Below are 22,701 nucleotides of genomic sequence, written 5' to 3'. Positions count from 1 at the left end.
TGTGGTTTCCATAACTACTGATAGTGGCTCATATACTGGGTGTTTCTGAGAGAATGTATAAGTTCCGGGGGGGGTGCGGTGGTGCAGTGGGTTGGACTGGGTCGTGGTGTGTGTGTGTGTGTGTGTGTGTGTGTGTGTGTGTGTGTGTGTGTAAGTTCCACAATAACTCTCTATAGGGTTTTTGTTTGGAAACTTTTTGTGATGACTACCTTTGTTGACATAGCAAGTTGTGATCCACTGTTTTTATTGGAATTTTTTTGATGCTCATATGCACAAAAAACTGACAGAAAAAAATGCAAGCTAAATTTAAAAGAAATCCTGATGTTATGGCCTTATAGTCTATTCCTGATGAATGTCAGAGGTATTTCCTTTATCTTACTTGTGCATAGCCTGTAAAGAGAAAGAGAAAGTAGTGGTAGTAACAGTTAGTAATTTCCTTTTCACTTGCCTCTGGAATTTTTGAGAAGTTTGTGTGGGGAAAAGAGGAAAAGCACCCTGCAATTGAACTGTTTTCATAATTTTAGTCTTTATAAAGATGAAAAACAAGTTTGTGCTGGTCATTGTGAGTGCAATAAATGCACTTTTACTTAGGAATATCTTATGCATTTTAACAGCTGCGCTTTCCAGTTTTCAGAGTGTTGAAATGTACATTTTGGCAGAATGTCTTTTCCCCCCCCCCGTAATGCAGGTCTCACTTGCTTGCTTTATCAGTCTTCAGATTTGATTCAGCTTGATAGCTGATACAAATGCTGCAGAGCCACACATCATCTCCTGCCAGAATGATTACACTTGCCCCAGCTGATGCTGACATTTTGGAGAGTGAACAATGTTCCAGGGGTGAGCTGACAAAGTTTGTAAAGGATCTGACAGAAATAAAATCAAGCCCAGGGTTACAGCTGAAACAGCACATAACAAATATCTGGGCATCAGGTAGGGGCTTGGTAACTGTCCATTCTGCAATGTGTGTGTAGATTACCTGTTTGGTGTTTTTCTGGTCTTGTGATTTGACGAGTTTTAATTTTCACAACTGGAGAAATTTTTTTATTTTTTTTTTATTTCATTTTTGGCATTGACGGCATTCAGAATTAAATGGTGAGTTTGGTTTTGCAGCTGTTATTTCAGGTCTTTATTGGATTTAATGTCCCACAGTTTAAGAGAACCAGGCAAAATAACATTAAAACTCTAATGTATCTCAATATTAATGCCATTTTAGATTTTCATGTGACAATATGAGGAAAAATCTCCCATAATTTGCTCATTTTGACAGTGTGAATTAATGGAATTAAAGAAAGTCATGTTACTGTTTAAACAACCTAATTATAAAAATGAGCAAATTACTGGAGAAGAGAAGGATGTGAACTAAAGTACTTCCACAGTCCTCTTGTTTGAGTACATTTTTCTGCCAGCTGATTAGGTGGTGGAAAAAAATGTTTGGCTGAGCAACAGACAGAAATTAAAAAAGGCTAAGTGAGGAAGATACAATTAAAAATAACTTGGATAGAAAAATACATATATATCTTTGAAAGTTGGTAACTCAAAGTATATTTCCACCTATAGGTGAGTTACACACACAAAAATTAATGTTTTTTTCCCCCCCCCCCTCTTTTTTCCCCTTTGGACCTCTGTGCCCCACAGAGCATATAGTGCAGTGTGTTACAAACGGACGAGCGCAAATTCAAGACAGTGCAGTACACAGGCCAGAGTCTGGTGACAATATACAGGTGGACCCTGATTTACGAAGGGGGTTACATTCCCCGAAACCCACCATAAGTCAAAAATGCATTTAATACACATAATACACACCTCTGCATGACAGAATGGGAGGTGTGTGTTGCTGTTGCTGCCCAGCATCACAAGAGAATATCGCTCCGCAATCGGGGGAAAAAAATCAAAATTCAAAGTACAGTTTCTACTGAATTTCTATTGCCAGCTCACCATTGTAAAGTTGAAAAAATCACAAGTCAAACCATTGTAAATCTGGGACCACCTGTACAGTGTACATAATTATGTAAATATTTTTTAGTATTTACAAAAAGAAATACAGGACACGTAAGCTACTGTAGCACTATAGACAGTAAAACACTAGACAAGAGAGACAGTACTGTGAGTTATAGGAGCAGAAATAAACAGGGGGACAGTGTGTACCATGACAGTTTAACAGTTTGAGGAGATTCTTTGGGGGTAATCCCCCCCCCTCAAGGTGTGGAGGATTCAGTTATTTGCATAATGTGATATTTTGCTTAAAGTCACATGTGCTTTGAACAAAATGGCATGTTCTATATTCAAGTGACTTGTGCAGTCTTTTCTTTTGTAAATGGAAAAACAGCCAAGTGTTTCATGAGTTGTGTGTGCCCGTCTTGGTATTCTGTCAGGACCCGGAGCTTTTCGTGGGTTGACTCTGGACAGGGTCTTTCTCACACTGGCCATTGTCACATGCAGAACCTGGTCATCCAAGGTTGGAGGGAACTTGCATGTCTGCGTGTTGCTCGCTCCAACATTTGTAGCAGTGCGAGAGTGTACATGCAATTTACAATTTCTAGAGCCAGTGGTATGTATACATAATGCCTGGATCACTGTAACTATTTTAAACAGACAAGTAGTGCTTCTACATTAGTCTGACATTGCACATTTAAATTTGTATGTAAACCAACCATTATATAGCATTTATTACATGCTTGGGGTTATGTGAGACCTTCTGCTTTTGGTCAGTGTTTGACATTGTGGTTAAAATGGCCAGGGTCTACCCACCATTGCTGTGGACATACACTCTCAATGTGCGACCATAGTACATAGTAGTTTTGTGGGGTGGTGCCTTTGAAGTATACAAGTAAATAGCACCATGCTTTCTTTGATGTTGGCTTCCCTGAGGGAAGAGCCAGAGGATGACCAGGAGCAGCCATTGTTTAGTTGAGAAATGGTTCCAAGGTTTCTATTGAAAGTTTTACTAGTGCTGTGGTAAGTCCTTTCTGCATCTTGATGGGCTCAGGACTCAGATTCAGGACTGCCTGTCTACCTAAACCAACAAGGTTCAATTAGGAGAACTGGTAAACTCACACCCGTTTGTGAATTTGGCCCTATTCTCCTAAGTATAGGTTCACACCCAAGCATTTCCTGTTTTTGGATCTCAAGGCAAAATGAGAGCTTTACAGGCCAGTAGGAAGCTGGGGGAGTTTGATGCAAAAGATTACACTCCATTTCTGCTGATGAAAGTGTTTTTCCCCCTCTCCTGCTGGTTATTCATAATCATGGTTTCTGTCCAAGTCATCTGGTAGGAACAGGATGACAAAATCAATTCTACCCAGAAAATTTATACAGTAAGTACGAATTTTGTTATTTGCCATTTTCAGGCTTAGTAAGATATGTTAGCAAATTGCACAACTGAGATCAGTAGAAAGCTGAAACCCAGACCCCTCCTGAAGAAGTTTTGAGGTTTCCAAGCTCAGACTTGGCAGTAGGATTGGAAACCCTGCTGTTACTGAGTGGCAGGTTAAAGGTGAGCCAGTGTCTGCATGTGTGATTACTGCACCAGTGACTGTCGAAAGTAGTTCACCTTGGAGACTGTGTGCCAAAAATCTGGAATATGTAAAGGTTTGTTCTGTTACTAGCGATTTTTATTTTAGTATTGTAGTGGTCACTTGACCATTTACCTTGTAACTGTCTTGATGTGTCTTGTTAAATAATTTAAACATTAAAATACTTTAAAAGTATTAAAGTGTAGTAATATACATGCATGCATCCTAACTGCTCCATAAAATTCACATCTGTCACAACAGCCTATGTATTTTCTCAGTTCTTTAGCCAGTTACTTGTGCGCTGACAAAATTGGTAGTATTGGACAACATTTTTTCTGTTGTGATATGCATTTTTGTTTACTGTAAGTTGTACAGCAAAGAAAATTGTCTGCTAAATTAATTTAAATGCAAAACAATGGTGTGCTCCTGATGCTGTTGATGTACATAAAATGTTACACTGGCTGCAAGGCACTAGTTTAGGTTTGGGGTCAGACTGATGTTGGTTTACTTTAAGGATGATGGAGAACATAAGCAAGTGGTGATTTAAAGGTAGAATTGTTAGTTTCTTTAGAAAGGCTAAGTCCAAAGACAGCAGCTCTAACTACCAAGCTACCTGCTGTCCCTGTAGATGCTTCTTGTCCTCTACTGCTTAGCTGTTGTGTTGATGGGCATGTGATTTCTCACTGTAGTTAAAGATTGTTCACTGCTGAGGCATGGAGCCCTACTTGGCTGGCAGTGTCAGTCTCCGCAAAGTCAAACAGGACAAGCTGAACAGGGGCTGAGGTCCACACTGTAGTGTCAACATGGAGTCTTTAATAACTAACTTTTGTTTCCCTGTAGTCTTTAACATTTTCCATTAACATCAGTCCAGTACGATGGAGGGCAAGGCTAATATAAATAAAGTAGCAATGAGGAGTTTTGCCAGAAAATTTTGTGGTTACTTTTTTTGACTTTTCAACCTATTTATTACAGAAAACATTGCTTAAGGAACTAAAAGATCTCTCCGATACAAAAGAGCACATTTTCTGTAATATTATCCTATATCCATCAGGAGTTTCTAAAACCACCAAGCCACATAGCATTTAATTATCCTTGCATTGTATTGTACTATGTATCATTGATGTAGCAAGCAACACAGTATTGATACTTGGACAAACATACCAGAGGCATTGCAAACACTATGACCAAAGGGCTTGTGTGCAGAGCTGAAGGCCACGTTAGTCTTGTGTTTCTGCATTAATTGCACGCCCACCAAGAGGAGTGTGACACTGACATTCTTTTATACTGAGCATTAATTAAATTGCAAGTTTTCATGGTAAAATTTTCAACAGAGAGACATAATAATGGGTGACTGTTTAGCTCCAGGAGTAAATGTTTGCAGATTAGTGAGAGCTGCAACTCACTCTCTCTTTCCTTAATTCACAGTCCTGCTGTCAGTACCCATGAGAGCTAACAAAGACTGATGGGCATGGTCCTGTCAACAAGTCAGGCAGCTTGACTTTGACAATTTTGCCTTTTTGGTTGTGTAGTCATGAAAAATTGATGTCTGAACATATTATTTTTAAACTTAAGGAGTTTTGCTTTACCGGTCATTGTCATTTATTTCACTTTTTTTTTCTTTTTTTTCCCCAAAAAATGTTATCTTGCATAGCATAATACTTTCTTAAGCGTTTCTGGCTGCAACTGGATTTCAAATAAGTTACTGTAATGCAAATCCCATGTTTCCAATGAAGCAAATGTAACTTATTTACACCAGGATCAGTAAGTGGAACATTCTCTCAAGATAAACAGTTTGACAGTTTGCAACCTCCGGTTGCCCAAAACCAGCCACCCTTTTTGCCTTATCTTTGTACTGTAGTAACAATTGCATTCTACAAAATGGTATAAATGATTTCTTGGTTCTGCCAACATGCAGATTCATGGAAATTTGTTAAAATATCAAGAGCAAGAGAGGGACCACCGACATGAGTATGCCTGTGTGGTCTAGATTAACAGTTTTAATATGTTAAAATCAGTCAATACTTCAATGACATGCTTCAGTTAGATGGGAGGATTTCTTATTTAACCTTCTGAATAAGGATGGTTGACAAATTCAAAGGAGTAGTGTTTTCTGAAATGTATATTTTCACACCAGTAGTCTTGAAGATATGTTTTCTGTAACTATGGGGAAAATTCCCTAGGGAAATTATTTGGATTTTATTTTCCATGCCTTATGAGTTAAGTAATAGGATTTTAAACCATTGTTAACAGATAAAGCAGTATGCCTGCATTGCTGGCTAGGAAACCCTGTTTTCAGCAAGAATTATGTTTTTTTTTTTTTTGGGTCCCTGGCTCTTTCCATTTTAACATTTTTGCCCTGTTCTCTAAGCTTATCAAGCTTTTCTAACATGATGATACACAGAAGCCAGATGCACAAACTTGGATCTTTGTAATATGCTTCCAACACTAGTCAGCATGTGACTCTCATGATGTCACTAATCGTTTTACTGATAGCAGCAGAAGCTCACAGTAGCCTGGAGATTCTCTGGGAGGCTCTGTTTGCAAAGGCCCTGGAAGGAGCTAGCCGCTATCAACAGAGCTGAATGTAGGAGTTTTGCACAAAAAGGCAGCTGAAGAGTAAGTTGGATAAAATATTGTGTTTTGTGTCACTGTATTTATATATATATATACATACATACACATACTGTTTTTGGTGAGGTGGTTTGCAGGGTATGTGACTGCAAGACTGAAGTGAGAACATTAATTCTAATACTGTGTGGTCTTCATGTGTTTTGTTAACAGCAATAAAAATCATAATCTGTCTATAGTGGAATACTAAAAATCTGTACAGAACAATTTATACAGGCCCTAAAACAAAATATTAACAGGTAATTTATAAAAAACATTGCAGACTTTTTTTTTAAATGGAATACATTACTTGAGAGGGTCATGGCATTTTTTTTGGACCCTTTCAGAAGAATATAACACTCCAGAATGTTCTCGGTTCAGATTTATATTGTAGATCTACGTGAAAAGCACTAACAGGCATCTAAATGGAGGGCACAACTGTACGAGGTGTTGAGAAATAAGAGCTTATCTATGGAACTTTTTGTGAGCAACTGTAAGATCAACCTGAGTTGTGCAGAATTTGATGAGGTGGCAAAAGCTTGTTCACACTGGTGAATATCATCATCTTTAATATCTGCTCTGTCAAAAAGTTGATTCCTGTTAAATGGAGTTCTTAAGAGCTGCTGTTTGTCCTGAATCAGTGAGCAGCGCACTATTAATATACTCTGCTGTTCTCAGTATTCAATGCAGTTGCCACTCATATAATTAAATACAAAATCATTTTCTAATGTTCAGTATAATTTTGTATTCTGTACGAAATCTTTGAAAGTTTTCTTTATACATTTTCCTTTGCTTGGTTTAAAATGAGTGAACAATGTATGATATACATTTATGACGCTTTTCTCCAAAGTGAGTTACGTTAAACTATCTACAATTATTTACAATTATTATTTACAGCTGGGTAATTTTAGTGGAGCAATTTAGGGTAAGTATCTTACTCAAGGATACAACAGCTGGTGGTGGAATTTGAACCTGCAGCCTTTGCGAGAGGCAGCAGCTGTAATCACTACACTGTCAGTTGTCCTTAATTTATGTACTGTACATGCTGTTTGTTTACTTGTTATATATTGTGCAGGCTGCACTGTTTTACCTCTGGTGTCCAAGTCCATTTCAAGCCAGGTTTTTAGGATTTATTCCGTGTTAGTGCAGATTTGTACCTGCTGTGCTGGCCAGTAGTCTGTGTGTATGACTGTACACTAAAAGTAGTTACATCAATGGTGGGCAGACAGGACCCAGACCTGCACCAAGATGCAACCCCTGTCGGACACCTTCATGACACATGGGGGACTAAGTGATTCCCCCCCCCCCCCCAACACTAGTCAGCAGTATGTGCTTGACATGACACCTGTCCGTATCGGCATCCATCCTCTGAAGAGGCAAAGTAATCTGTCATGAGCATAGTCATTTTTACAGAAATGTCTCTTCTAAGATATGCTGTACATTTTGAATACATTTGCTTGTGCATTAATCTTTTTGATTGTTGAGGGTCTTAAAGTTAAGATATTATAGTGATTATTTTTTTTACATTTATTCATTTAGCAGACACTTTTCTCCAGAGTGGCATCCATCCTAGAGAGCAATAGTGTGCATGACATCAACAGGAGGAGATATTTGGATGCAGACACATGGTTCTTGATGCAGTCAATTTGTCACTTTTTACCATATGGACCAGTATAAATTATATGAGTAGCTGCATAAAGGATTTTCCATTATTAAAAAATGATTAAATAAACTTTTATCACACACTTACAAGATCAGGGGAGAAGTGAGCCCAAAAGAAGTGAGCTTTGAAACGTTTCTTAAATGTAAAGAGAGATTCAGCAGTTCTGAGTGTTGCCACCACATCGGAGCCAGAACCGAAAACCTTTGTGCTTTTGATTTTGGACCTCTTATGCGTGGGACCACCAAGCAGGCAGACTGTAACAGTTTGGTTGGGGTGTAGTGAGTGATCAGGTCTTGTAGATATCAGAGAGCAGATTGATTGATGGTTGTGTAGGCCATAACCAGAATCTTGAATTTCACTGGGGAAACTAAAGGAAGCCAATGTAGAGTGTTAATGTGTCCCTTGTAGCTGTTCATCTACCTTAAACTGCACTTTGATCATTTGTGTTTCATAAAGCTGATTCGCGTTACCCACTGTGTCCGAGCAAGCTGCACTGTACCTATCATAAATAATTTGAATTATTTTTAAAATAAATCCTGTGAAAATGACGATGGGTGTTCATTGTGTGTGAACTGACAATTCTAATTATATGTTCTGAATTCATTAAGTCATAATTAATAATACTGCATAATTCATTAAACTTATTGTAATTTTAACTGTTTTTTTCCATGCTAATTCTGTCTGCTAAAAACTTTGTACATCAGTGCTTACATGCATGTGCAGAGTATATCAACTAAATTTGTTTTCACAGAACAAAATTATTTATGAATACATACTTTTATTCAAAGTTAATGTATCAGCACTTTAGCTTTACTTGCTGACCTAATTAATGTTGTAGGATATCTTTCATGTGATCTTCTGCTTAATAAGTGCAACTGCATAATGAACCGCTTTCAGTTGGTTTTGTTGAAGGTGCTATATATTTGAGTGAAGGTGTTTAAACATAAGCTAAGATGAATTTTAGCAAAATACTCTTGAGAAAAGAATATTCCGTGGGAATGTGTAATTGCAGAACAAGTTCAGTAAGACTACTGGAGGAAATTTATGATTAGGTGTGTCTGTTTCCCCTGGCACTTCATATTATGCCATAAGAACAGTAAGTAGGTATGGAATCTTTAGAACTGAAATATGGAATAATCTACTCTGAAATGGCATTTGCCATATTTCAGTACTTATTAGTTTCTCATCTGTACATCTACTGCAATTTTAAATCATCAGAAATATGTACTGAAAACCCTTTGATGTGTTGACATAATTTAATACTTAATTGGAAAATAATGAAGAGTTTGTGTTGTACACAAGATGTTGTCTGATAAGGAATTTTTAGCCTAGTTCTCAACAAAGGGTTTTCTTCAGGTTCTGTTATTGTATTGCTGTGTTTATCATTATTACCTTTGTTAATGATAGGGTCCACAATGGAGTCTTTCACCTCACAACAGCAGGGCTGTTGGTCAATGGTGTCACCCTAAACTTCGCCATATAATTAGCTGATGTCTCACACAGTGTTATCTGTTGTACATAGTACCCTTCATCTTTTGTGTGAGGGGCTTAGGGGGAATAGTTCAGTGCTGTTCCTTGATTACTATTATTGAAACTAGAATCATTGCTGCTTTCCTCCTGTTCTTCAAGGTCATCATAATAAGCAGATACTGTATTTCTCTGAGTGGTCATGATCTTGATATAGTTGCCCAGGAGTGGATTGGAAGCATCTGAGTCTATTGGGGGAAATGATCTTGTTTTTGTCATTTTGTCACTGGTCTTCTATGAGGCTGCAGTGTAACTCTTTAATTCACCAAGCAAATTCTTTTTGTTATTACCTTCAATGCAGTATTACTGCATTCCACTGTAGTTGCAGGCTGTGGAAACACTTGTGATTATGGTTGTATTACAAACAATGATTATGTTCAGTTTTCCAATGTACAATATCATTCATATCAACATTGATATTCAGATGTGTTTCATGTTTCCTTCTCAGAACAAGGATACATAAAATTCTCCAGTTGAGAAGCCTTTTTTTGGAACGTATTTCGATGTAAATTTTACTTCACAGTTCACAGGTAATCGGCTTGTTTCTTAATCGGTCATTATTGCAATGCAGTTGTTTTCCAAGTAGTGACTGTAAGATCCAGGATTCAGTCCTAGTTTCATCCATTATTTGGAGTAAACTAATAATTTTCTGTGCAGTGCTATACAGGTCATATTAAGTTAGTTTGCTGGCAAGGGAGACAAAGAAGACGTTCTAGAGAGAAACACACTACTCTTGCTGTTCTGAGAGTGATCTCAGATTGCTGTTAGGCATGATGACGGAGGGATGAGACCTTCCTGAAAGGCCCAATTAATCTTGGACTTCTTTAACATGTAGGCAGTAGAGCAACCCTCCCTCAAGCCACAGTATTATTCACTGAGGTTAAAGAAGAGAAAACGCCACATCAGAGAGTAAAGGCACTCCAGTTGCAGGGTGCATAGTCTGCATCGTTTTGAGTGTAAAGGACTTTGCAGTGGTTTATGATTGCTAAATATGCTAACGGGAAATCTGTATTAGTCAAACTGTTCCACAGGAGCAGATCTGTGCATTTGGACGTGAGAAAGGCTAAAGGAAGAGATCTTAACGTCTCAAGAAGGGGGGGGGACTCCTAGTCCCTAATGGGGGCTATAGCATTACCCGTAAAAGTAAAGTTTCGCATGAAATTGTAACCACATCCATGGTAAAATTTATATCCAGGTTTGTGATTTAAAATCACAAACTTTTGTAGACTTAAATCTGAGTGTGTGATCTGGTAAATATTTGCTGATTGTAAGTCTTGCATTATTGCTTAGCTCTGTGTCCTTTGCAGGACTTAGTGGTTGAGAAACATTAATTAGATGGTCACCATGGCATCGGATGCAAGTCACATGTTGGAGGCCGCTTTGGAACAAATGGATGGCATTATTGCAGGTAAGAGTAATTGATTTAATAAAGAGCCCTCTCCAAATGAATCCTTTTATAATCCTATTATTTTCTTTTGCTCTTCATATCCACAGGAGGGGTCCTGCATAGTGTTTAAAATAAATGGACTAACAAACATAATTATTTTGATGTTAACCTAAGACATAGCTTTGTATATGAAGTAGAACATCAAGCACATGGTCAAAATTCTTCATGGTTTACAGTTTCATTATGTGAACAGACTCATGTGATGTTTTGAAATGCACCAACCACTTATTTTTACAGCTGTTTTCTTGATGGTTCTGAAAATATTTTTCTAAACAAAACAAACTTTCCATGAAATTCTTTAAATCTTTGACCTGAAATAAGGACCAATTTTGCTGTAAAAAATCATGGCACATGCCAGATAAATACACTGCTTTGAAATGCTCTCTCATCCTGAAATTGGTGTTCAGTTTTATATATTCAAAGAGCAAAGTACACAGATCGTTACTGTAATGACAGCAAAATGAATGGGTTATAGCTAGTTTATGCATTGTCATTTTATTTGCCATTTCTGTAAATCCAAAGTTGCAGAGGGGATGAATACGGGGCTTGTCCTTTCCCGTAACTGGTTTTATTGTAGATTCACCATACACTCAGGCAGTTTAGCTCAGCTCACTTAATGCAACTCACACTCGGTCCACCTTAATAGCTGAGCTCTCCATATGTATGTGCAACATACACAGCATCAGACCACATTCTGTGTGAGTCAAGCAGTGTTCATTTTTTAAATTTTATTCTTCTTCTTGAAAATCATGTTGACTTAGACCATAATGTAAATGTCATGTGAATTTGTATTTTGACACAATTTCCTGTTGGAGGAGGAGGGCAAATTTCTCGGTAATTCCCAGCAAACAAATCAGCTCTCGAATCTGTGTAAGTAAAGCCTTCAAATTTGGCTGTTTATCAGCTATCACAACAAAATCAAATGGTACTCTTAGGAGATGCTGACTGAGAAGCAAGGATGCATGTTATATACAGCTAAGGCCAAATTTCCCCTATCTTCAGTCATTTAACATAGCAAACATAAATTTATAGCTAGGGATGTCGTGAAGTTCAAATTGGAATGTTGTCGAACATCTAATGTTGCTGGCAGATCTGAAATCCGTTGAATTTTTCAAAGTTTTTTTTTTTTTTTTTTGGTGGAGACTAATTTCAATGTGGGGAAAAAAGTAGTCAGAGCAACCCAGCTCATTATAAGCTTTATTTTACAGGTATATGGATTGCTGTGTGCTAGTCTAGGCACACTTGACAGAGACTGTGATAATGAATGATTGTACAGTACTACCTGTGCACCAGTGTACACATTAATGTGTCAACAACTACTTAATGATTTGTGTATATATCCACACATCAGTTACACAGTGAAATGCATTAGGCCTACTTTGCATACCATGTACAGTATGTCGTGGTCTTTTGCATAGTGTAAGACTATTTGTGTTCGTTCACATATGTGTAACTTGTTTTGAGTTTTTAAGTGGAATTACTCATATTGATATAAGTAAAGGCCTACATTCTTACTAAAATGTAATTTTAGCATACACCAATGTTTTTTGAATTGCTGAAAAGGAAAATTACTTCTAATGTGTAAAGTTGAAAGTGAATATTTTTATCTTTTAATTGATATGTGCATGAAGATTAATAAAAACGATACTTTCCATTTTAATTGTCATTAAAAACCATAACTGCATTTGCATCTGTACAGATTTAAATTTAAATCCCTATTTGATGGATGGATGAATGAATGGATGGATTTTGATCCACTTTGCCACATCTCTAAATTTCTTGGATAGTTTTTGCTTGTTTCTACAACTGTGTGAAGGTGATTGTAGTGGATGTATGATTGTAGTGAGCTTATACTCACTGTGATCGGATCCTGAGGATTGCTAATGGAATAATTCCTGTTTCATACTTAAAACTGGAATTGAAGCAGCCCATTTCTGCCAAAGAGCTATGGTGGGGCTATAGTTTTAATTACATTTCTGACCGAATTAAGCGTTGTTGTTCATGTATCAAGGAAAGTATAACATGGCTTTATATATACTATCTGAAGCATCTTATATAGGTTTAAACATTTAAAGTAATTATCTGATTTTTCTAGTTGAAAATTTTTACATACACAGCTAAGATTAAATAAGGCAAACGACAAACACCACAGCCCCACCTGAGACTAGAAATTGAAACCTTTGGTAACAGCTGCTACACTGTTGTCTGTCAGCTATTCATTAATGCCTGAAAAAGAATTGAAGCTGAAGGATATTTTAAAACCAGCTTTATTATTCTTCTATAAATTATTCCTTAGAAACGTAAAGATTTTTGCATGTGCAAATAGGAATGCTGCAATTTTAGCACTTATGTGTAGCGATTCTTCACAAAATACCGTTCACTGGATTTTAAATGTGAGAGTGTCTTTTCTAGGCTCATCGCTGAGGGAAAGGCTGTGGAAGGCTGGAGGATTTACAGAGCACAGGCTGCCTAGATTGGGGGCTCACTAGGTGGGAGCTTGCTGCTCCCAAAGGATATTAAGAAATTGTCAGGATGATTGCCCTAATAGTGGATAAATGTGTAATGCAGCCAGTCGACAAATCAAAGCTCGGGGGACAGCAGAACTGGAGCCATTTTTGAGTCTCAGATGTTGTAGGTGGTGCAGCTGGAATGTGGGATTTTCTGGTGAAAAACAGGCAGGGAAACAGTAGGATTTCTTCCAGTTGTTAGTAGTACAGATTTTGATATTGGGGGTCTTTTTTCAAACAGCACATTTCAATAGCTGCAGTAGATCAAGAAAAAAAATCTCCATTTGTGATTCTTTGTCAAACTCCCAAATATCCACTTACACAATGGACAAACATATATAGTTTTTGCTTATATTTACACACCACAAACTCAACAGTGCAGTTTGGCTAGAAATATCCACTTCAAAAGGCTCAACATGACATTAAAATTAGGACTTATCTCCTTCATGTAAATGTAGCTTTATATCTCTTCATCCCTCTTATTAAACTGTATCCTTTTTACTTTCTTTGTAAAGCACCTTATGTTTTTTTTATTTGCCAGAACTTTAACTGGTGCAAGGCAGTGCATTTTTTGATATTCGGACAGTAATATGATCATTGTATCCTGTATTAGAATTTCCTTAAACTATTTCAAATTCATTGTTTGGAAGGGCTTGAACAGAATGTCATTAAAATCTCATTACAGTAAACTGTGCTGTCATCTGCAGTGTATTAGCAGATCTGACTGTTGTGAACAGTCTGACAGGATGAAACATGGGAATGCTGGCACATAGAATCCAAGCTGTAATTCAGATTACAGTCTAATAAGAGGAAGCCTAATGACCTGAAATATTTATTCTTCAACTTATGCAGTTAGAACTTTAAATTCAGTACTGCTTTCGTGATAGGTGAACTAGGCACCATCTACTGGATATAATTGGTAATTGCTGCTCATATCTAGACGTCTTGTTGAAGACCATTTACTCTGAGCTACAGATTTGTAAATATTATATAATCAAACCTGGAATCTTCAGACAGCTATATGTGAAACAGTAAAACGGATTAATCGGTCTGAATCATCAGAACTTTTACATAGTTGCACTGAACTGTTTGTAAAGACTTTCCATTTTCTGTACACTGGTTAATAATATTGCAAGGTCATTGGTATACTGTAAACTTGTTTGAGATTTTAAAATATATTTCAGAATTTAAGAAGCATTGAACATTGATGGGTTGACAAATGCCAAAAGAGGCACACTTTCAATTACGAGTTGCAAAGCTTATTTTACAGAATGTATGGTGGTTTTATTAAGAATTTCAGCATGCATAATTTGCAGTAAAAGTAATTTGAAGACATATGTTTTTAATGGAATAGGTAAAACAATATTATCTATGTACTGGTATAAAGCTGGAATGGAAAGAAGCCAGTATTTGTGTGGCATTTATATGCTAACATTAGCCTTCAGAGACCAGTTGAGACTACATACAAGAGCACAGTCCTTTAGTTAGTTAGTTTTCATGTTTCAGTGTCTATTGATACTTGTGAAGATTTTTTTTATTATTATTTATATATAGCTGTATATGATCTATAGGCAGTATGAAGCAGTACCAGCAGTTTTATGTTGAGTATAAACGTGATTAGTGATCCTAATAAAGGAGGGTAAGGGGAGACTATATCAGATATAAAGAAAAAAAAAGCTTATTGGTTTCAGATGACCTCATTCCATGAAACAGAAAGGCCTCAAAATTAAAATGGTAATACAAGCATGAACAGTAGACTGTGAAATGGCTTTACAGCCCTTTGTGACTAATAACAGTAAAAGCATTAGTACACAACTGAGTCATAACATCAGTTCCAAATACAAACACATTAAAATACATTTAATATTTCGGTATTGCCTACCATAGACTGACTCTTGAGTTACAGACTTCCAAAATTAGATGTGCAATAAAACCTGGAAAACAAAATGTGTTAGACTTCACATGGAAAAGCATCAAGAAAAAACTGTGGTCATGTATGACAAGCTCATCTTTACTGTTACGTTTCACTGTAGAGTGTCACATTTAGGCATTTTGAGGTTGTGTGTTCCAACCTGATAAAGTTTTGGTATACCCTAAACTGCTAATGGGTTTTGACAGTGGCATCAAAAAAAACAACAAAAAAATATTTAAAATTTTTAAAAAAAAAAAAAAAAAAACATGTTAAATGTACATTATAAATGTGTAGTAGTAGTTTTTATTAAAGCAGACACACATTTGGCTAAGATTTCATGCCTTGTATAGTATTGCTGAACGGGAATGAGGATGCTTATACATGATAGATGAAATTAACCAGCTTCCGGGGTCAGACTTTTCAGAGTGCCCAGAACTGCCACCCATTTGATTCTGTGACAGGGATAGGCTGGCTTGTGTCCAGTGATACTGGGTGACACAACATTGTTTGCTTTACAGCACATAGATTATGCAATAATTGCCCTGCAGAGGCCATGCATTGCACATATTCCAGGTAATGCTGGAAATTTGAAGGTCTAATGTTGAAGTTAGTCAACCTTTTCAGGAATGCTTACTCCTCTAATTGTATTATTCTTCGTAACTATGTTACTACCAGTACCAAGAAGGTATTCGTGGATAATACTAGCTTGTAATTTTTAAAAAGTTAAGGAAAAGTGGAACTACAATCACAAGCAATGCTGCCAGTGTTTTATGAACACATGTTATTTTTGGACCGAATAAATGATATCATACACTTAAAAATTGTAATGGATATCCTTGCTGTCCAGCACTGCAGCAGGCTAATAGCCTCCAGATGTTTGTGTGTTTGTTTTGTAATTTTCCTTTCCAGTACTCCAGCAAAGCAGCTGCAACAAATATTTTGTCAGTGGACTTCACAGAGATACGTGGCCTGTGGCAACGTGATGGTAGAGCTGAGACGGTCCTGAGCAATGTCCCACTGTCGTGCAGGTTCCAAGGCGGTGGCAGAGCTGCGCAGCACCCTGTATGAACTGGGCTCACCTGTGTGCATAGGGCCCCTGCAGGTGCTACAGCTGGCTGAGGACCTGAGGACGGCGCTGGAGTTGCAGGCGGGCACGGAGGACAGGAAGGCAGTACGGAACCAGCTGCCTAGTGCCACTGCAGAGGCCCTCCTGGAGTGGCTAGAGAGTGGCATGGTGAGTTTCCACTATCTTTTGTGCCGCTGTGTTCCTGAGGGATGAACACTAATGTAGTTCATTTTTCTACTACTTCAAGACTAAAAGACAAAATTTTTCTACTACCCCAGACTTTGCTTTGTCTGAGATAGCACATAGAGTAGAGGTCTTAAATATAGACTCCAGTTTGGTGGTTGCTGGTTCACACCCAAGAATTTTCTGTGCCATAGTACTTTGCAGGAAAGTATTTATACTTGAATTTCTCAAAATATAAACACTTTTAAGTGAATAAATTGTTAGTTCTGTTTAAATCAGCATATAGCTGATTGAATAAACTAAGACTTGTCAAAATATCTGATGAATCAAGATTGTCCCAGACGTGTTGTGCAGCTCATGGTATTTTGCATTTTGAAGTCTTCTTTACAATGTGTCAATATATATTATACTACATTTTGCTTTAGAAACATTTTCTTTAATGTGGTTTTCAGTTTTATTCAATGTGGACAATGACGATAAACATTAAAATCCAGTGTGTCTGGCATGAAGCATGGAAAATTGTTTCCATTTTACATGTGCTCATTTTTTCATGCTTATTCCCTTTCTACTGAAAGCCCTTTTTTTTAAAACTTAACTGGCAAGAGACAGCTATATGAGTCTGTTGGGCAGGCACATGAGTATTTCTAGAATTGGGATCTTTCCCAGCCTGATGGTGGAGCTTGCTTTGGCTGCTTTCGTGAGTGGAGAGAGCTAGATGTGGTAGAGGCGGCGGCACATGACTGCATGGCTTATATGAGCTTAAACTGAACTTCCTGTAGCACTGCCTCCCTCCACACTTCCACTTTCCTTTGGCAACTACAACAATCCTGTACCATCCTGCCAGGTGTTAGGGGTAAGTTGGGTTCACATGGGACCGGGTATCTGGTTCCATTGGGCTTTACACTGCCTTTGGCTTAGAGTAGCTGGAACTGCTTAGGTACGCTGGTCGACTGTTCCAGGAACTCTGGGCGTTTAATGTCAGTCTGCAGGACTGAGTTTCACAGAAATAGCTCCAGTGCTGAAATGGTACCATTTCTCCTCTGTTTCATTAATGGCCTTCCACTTTGCATTTACTTCTGAACAGTAATGAGTGCTAGATAAATAGCAGCTGAGAGCCACTGAGCCAATAGCAAGAATAGCATTCTTTTTTGCCATGGCTGGGTGATCTGGGCCTGATATCAGGATTGGTAATCTAATTAAAACTAGTGAACTGCATGTTTTCTGTTGCTGTTTATCTCACTAAATTTTTTTGAGAACTTCTGAATGTGAAGTGAACTGAGAAGTAGTCTGCTTGTGGAGATGGTTCATGGAGAATTTGAAGAGTAAATCACTGGTAAAAATTGAAGGTCCCTGAAAAGAACTTGGCATGCCAAACAGGGCAGGACTGATGAAACACACTTAGTGCACTTACTAAGAGTGATTTTTAGGGTGCCACATGATTACAGAGACCTGCAGTGTATCACATACACTCAATTACACACAGAAGGAATGAGATAGGACAGCAACTCGTGTAGTGCAGAGGCCTCCATTGACAAGAGTTGAACTAATTGTGTACTTGTCATTCACTGTGCCTGGGTGACACCACTTTATTAGTACCAAAGTTCTCAGATGCTCAGTAATTAGTAATTAATTGCAATCAATTCCACAAGGCTATGGGGCAGAGGTTACATGGATTACAAATGTGAAGTTATCTGTGGCTGTTGGGAGAAGTGGTTAGCACCACTTTGTTTATTCAGCTCTGGTATCACCTGCATGAGTAAAACAACCAGTTAACAGTGATTTGGTTATTTGGGACAGAGCTGAGAACTGCATCTGCCACTAGGGGGCTTTAGTCTGTGCCCATCCTCATTACATCTTTATCTGCACTTTGATCTGTTCTAATTGCACATATAATTCCTACACTCTAATCATATATTCAGTAAGCAGTTTCCAATACAAGGCTTTTCTAAACTGCCAAAAGGAAAAGAACAATTTCAGTACCCTTATTCCATAAAATTACTCTCATGCTAATAAAAGCTGAAGTCTGTTACAACTGCCAAACAATCCTATTGTAGAACTCATACCCTTTGCTTTATCTCCTTCTGTCATAAACCACAGAAACACAAACAGAATTAACTTGTGCTCTTATTTTGAAGATCCCCACACAATTCCCAAACAGTGCAGATGATGCTTGGAGCCCCATGTGATGCAGACAGGAAATAGTCTGAGAACATGAAATCAGAGGGCTGCTGTTGTGATAGTGGCAGGGAACCATGGAGTTCTGTTTTTCCAATTGATCAGGGACTGCCATCACCCACCAGCACACTTTGCCTGCCGTGTCTTTTACGTTTAGCTCAGGATTGTCGTTTCTGCTTCAAATTTCTCCTTAAGCTAAACCATGTGATGCTAATGACCTTGGTGTCGTGCTTGCTGCACAGGAATACTTTCAGGTTTTCCAGAAGAAAGAGGACCATGTGGTAATGAATCCCAGCCAAAGTTTAAACTAAAAGCAGAAGTGCAATGCCCTCCCCCCAATTACCCTGTTTTTCTGCGGCACGCATGCATTCTGGAATTCTTTTCTTCTGCCTGATTCCCACAGCAAGCACCTTTGAGCCTGTGAAGTTCAGACTTGCATTGAGAGAGCTAAGTTAATAAGAGCTGCTTTTTGAGGGAAACGAAGAGAAAGAGTGATTGAGAGAGAGAGAGCGAGAAAAGCCAGCTGGCATGATTTGTATGTTGAGAGGAGGCAACAGCCTGATATTATAGTTTGTTGCTTATCTTTTTTTTTTTTTGCTTCGTGCTCTAAACCAGATGCTCCAAGGTCTGGAGCAAACAGCACCTCCCGTCAGTCAGTAGGTTGTAACAGTTGCGACTTCACGTCAAGGGGGCCAGGATGAGAATGAGGGGGGAGTCCCTGTAAACCGAGCGGAGCTTCACTTTACAAGTTGCTTGAGCAGGAAGCAGAGCTACATCTGAACCGTGATTTCCCCAGTACCAGGAATCACTCCTATACACTCTGGGAAAAGTTAAGGCAAAAATGGGCCTGCAGCATGGAAGGAGATATTGATTTTTACAAGCATTTCACATGGCTTAAAAAGGTATGTTTGACTTTTGTTGCCAATTGATTGCTCCCTTGCTCTCCCTAAGTCTTTCACTGAAGTTTTTCTTTGTCCAGAAACAGCTGTGCCTGAGATACTAAGTTTTATTTTTAGACAGCAGAGGAGCATCGGTCTGCCCCAGGAGAATTGTCATGGAAAAAAAATTAATTTCTTTCCTCTTATTTTCTTCTTCTTCTACTACTTCAAAGTGAAACTGTTTCCTAGTTGCTGTGTAAAAGCCACCAACTGATAATACAAAGTTGTTCTAAAGCAGGGAGGTTGTCTAACAGCAATCTTGTGATAATAGGAGTCATCATAGTGAGGAAGAAATGTATGTCAATTAATACATATCAACAAACAATTCTTTTTTAGATTTTAGTGTCAATTATCCATAAATATATAACTTATGCTTTTCAGGAAACTTAAGTTTGCAAGAAGGGCTATTTAGGCTGGTATTTAAGTCAGACATGCAGGTTTTATAAGCCATGTGTGTTGTGTTTCTTGTGATTGAAGAAGAATATGAAAGGGGCTGGGCATGAAGAGCAGGTCAAGAGGATGCACTGTGCAGCTAAATAGTAAAAGTTGAATGGATCTGTGTTCTGCCATTGGGTGATATGGTGGCATACTTCATTTCTTTAATGCAGGTGTTTTCGTTATAAATATGCTGTTAATTTTTTCTAAAAAAAAAAAAACAAGGGGGTCATGTGACAGATCTGAAATTTGTCACCAACTGAGCCATGAAGATGAAAGAACTGCAAAACCACAAACATATTCCGTTTCTTTCTCATTGAGGTTATTTACAAACGTTCAACATTGCCGCAAAATTCAGGTGATTGTTCAACTTATTGTCTCTCTTTCCGTGTTTGTACCTTTAAGGATTTTCCAGGGCCGTAAGCCTCACAGACTAAGGGAAATTCCACTGCCTGTGGTTTGCCTTGGTGAGGAAAAGGCTACTGCTGTGGCTGTTTGAGCTGGTAGATGACCGGTCTCATTTTGCCTTCTAAAACCCAGGCATTGCTGAATTCTTTTCAGAGCTCTGGAAGGAGCATCACTGTGGAGTCCCCTCATTTATTAATTTAATAAGGATGTGAATTCAGATGTATTTTCCCCTACTTAATGACTGACAGTGTGTTGCGTGTTAATACCATCAGGAGTTAGACATATGATGCTCTCAATTTCATGCCTTTCCCACAGAGTTTACATCAAATTGGAAAAGTATTGACAAAAGTCCTGAGTTATAATCACAACCCATCAGTTAGTACTAAGACACTAGAAGGATCAAAATGAAAGTAGAGTAATATTTAAAACTTAAAACATGACTGAGTACCAGGTTCTATTGGGAATCTTCTTTGCAGATTTTTGTAATTTTGCCAGCATAACTGTAAGAATGCCTTAATGCTACCCATTTTGGTAAAACCATATTCAAAGAGGCAAATGAAGTAGATTTATTGTCAAAAGCATTCCAGGGAGATGGATCCTTAGACGATTGGTAGGGGGTAGGGAAGTCGCAAGTGACACTTTTAATCACACCAGCTGTAACTGTCAGTGTGTCCCAGCCTCCCAAAGAAGGATGATTGCATGTGACAGAAGCATTTCATAGAGCTTGCAGTTGAAACTGCTGACAGTATGAAGTCCCTGTTTTTACAGTAAGACATAGTTGGCATTTTGGTCAACGGTTATTAAGCCAGTATTATGACTATGGAAAGTCTTAATCCCACTTGTCAGTGCTCCAGAGGACTTGGATAACACTTCTTAGGCTGGATGTTTCTAAAGCAATGTGTCTGTCTATGGGTGGTTGTGGATATTTTTTTGCATTGCCATTTTCTTCATCTGTAAATGGGCCTTTTCATGTATGCTAATGATAACAAGCTAGGGAAATCTGTAATCCTCATTGGTGTTGTGATTTATGTATTAACGATGATAAACCCTAATTTGAACCTGAGTGTAACGTGGATGGCTTTTTGTGACCTTGGTTGTCTACCAAAGCTATTCATTAATTTATGAGTTAGGATTCTGTGCAGTTTAAGACCTGTATCTGGTTCCTGAAAGATTATATTGTGTCAGAAAACTCAGCTCTTGGAAAAGATTTATTTGGAAGATACGAGCACATTAACTCTTTAATATGTCAAATACTGCACTGTTTACATATTTTCCATATATTTTTAGATTCTAGAGAGCATAAAAATATCTTGTGCATGACTTGATGATAAACCCTTTCTCAACAGATTTTTGTTTGGAGGTACAAATGCTCTTACCCAGATAAGCATGTTTATAGAACTAGATTTTCACTTGAGCGATTTAGGTCACAAAGTGTAGGTCAAATACCTTAAAAGTACAACACAATTCAACATTCTTTGTATGTGCCCTGTTCTCCTTTAGCTGACCTTGCTATTAATTTGGCTTGATCCATGACTTCACAAAATTTCACATTTGTTGGAGAAAAGGTTTTATCAGTAAAGACAATCACTGGTTGTGTAGTTTAAGATTAATACATTTTCTTAACATTTTAAGTTCAAATGTGAGCTCTATTTTTTCATATCTTGATTGGTAATGAGGATTGACCCATCACTGTGCAGACATTAAGCAGCCATGCTGTGAGTGCATTATGTGATACATGTATTATCAGACCATTTCACAGAATGTGTTCAATGTGCTGCTTATTTTGAGCAAAGTACAGCTGCAGATGTTGTTGTTCTCAGTCAGTTTGAACATATTGAAGAACTTCTGGTTCAATGCTACCAGAAGCCCTAAAGATACATGCCTTTAAATGGTTAATGTAATGGATCTTTGTTGTATACAACATGCCTTCCCTTGACTGTACTGTAATTTAAAATGGTATTATTAGATGAATGCAAGTACTTTGGTATCGTTAGTTCCGATGAATCTTTCAAATAGAAATGTTGAATTATAGCATGTTTGTATAGCAGGAGGCCTGCAACTCAACCGTTTACACTGTTAATCATTTACACATTGTGCTTCCTGCTAATACAATTAACTTTGTTCCTGGAAAAATTGAGGAAGTACCTTGCAAAAGGATACTACAGGCATCCCACAACCCTTGTAATGGGTGTGATTTTACTTTATGGCAGTTCCAAAGTGTTGAAGTTCCTCCAGATCTTTTAATTTAGTACTGCCATATATTTATTTATATCTAGCTAAAGTGACTTACATGTTGTAGACAATGCAAATAACTAACTTCT

General features: G+C 37.8%; 1 protein-coding gene across 6 annotated transcripts in view; it reads left to right on the top strand.

The window, feature by feature from the left end:
• ppfibp2b (PPFIA binding protein 2b) overlaps positions 1-22,701 on the top strand; it is a 50,711-nt gene that overhangs the window by 4,381 nt on the left and 23,629 nt on the right. For 5 of the 6 annotated variants that reach the window (XM_018763787.2, XM_018763785.2, XM_018763788.2 and 2 more), the window contains exons 2-3: positions 10,617-10,717; positions 16,204-16,409. In XM_018763787.2, the coding sequence (XP_018619303.1) occupies positions 10,645-10,717; positions 16,204-16,409 (279 nt within the window). In that variant the 5' untranslated portion in view covers positions 10,617-10,644. Of the gene's footprint in view, positions 1-9,757; positions 9,840-10,616; positions 10,718-16,203; positions 16,410-22,701 lie in introns of all 6 variants that reach the window. The other variant, XM_018763786.2, reaches the window with a different exon arrangement.

Source organism: Scleropages formosus, chromosome 11, assembly GCF_900964775.1.
Source record: "Scleropages formosus chromosome 11, fSclFor1.1, whole genome shotgun sequence".
NCBI lineage: Eukaryota > Metazoa > Chordata > Actinopteri > Osteoglossiformes > Osteoglossidae > Scleropages > Scleropages formosus.
Note: the sequence above shows the minus strand (reverse complement) of the source record. Positions and strands in the feature narration are given on the sequence as shown.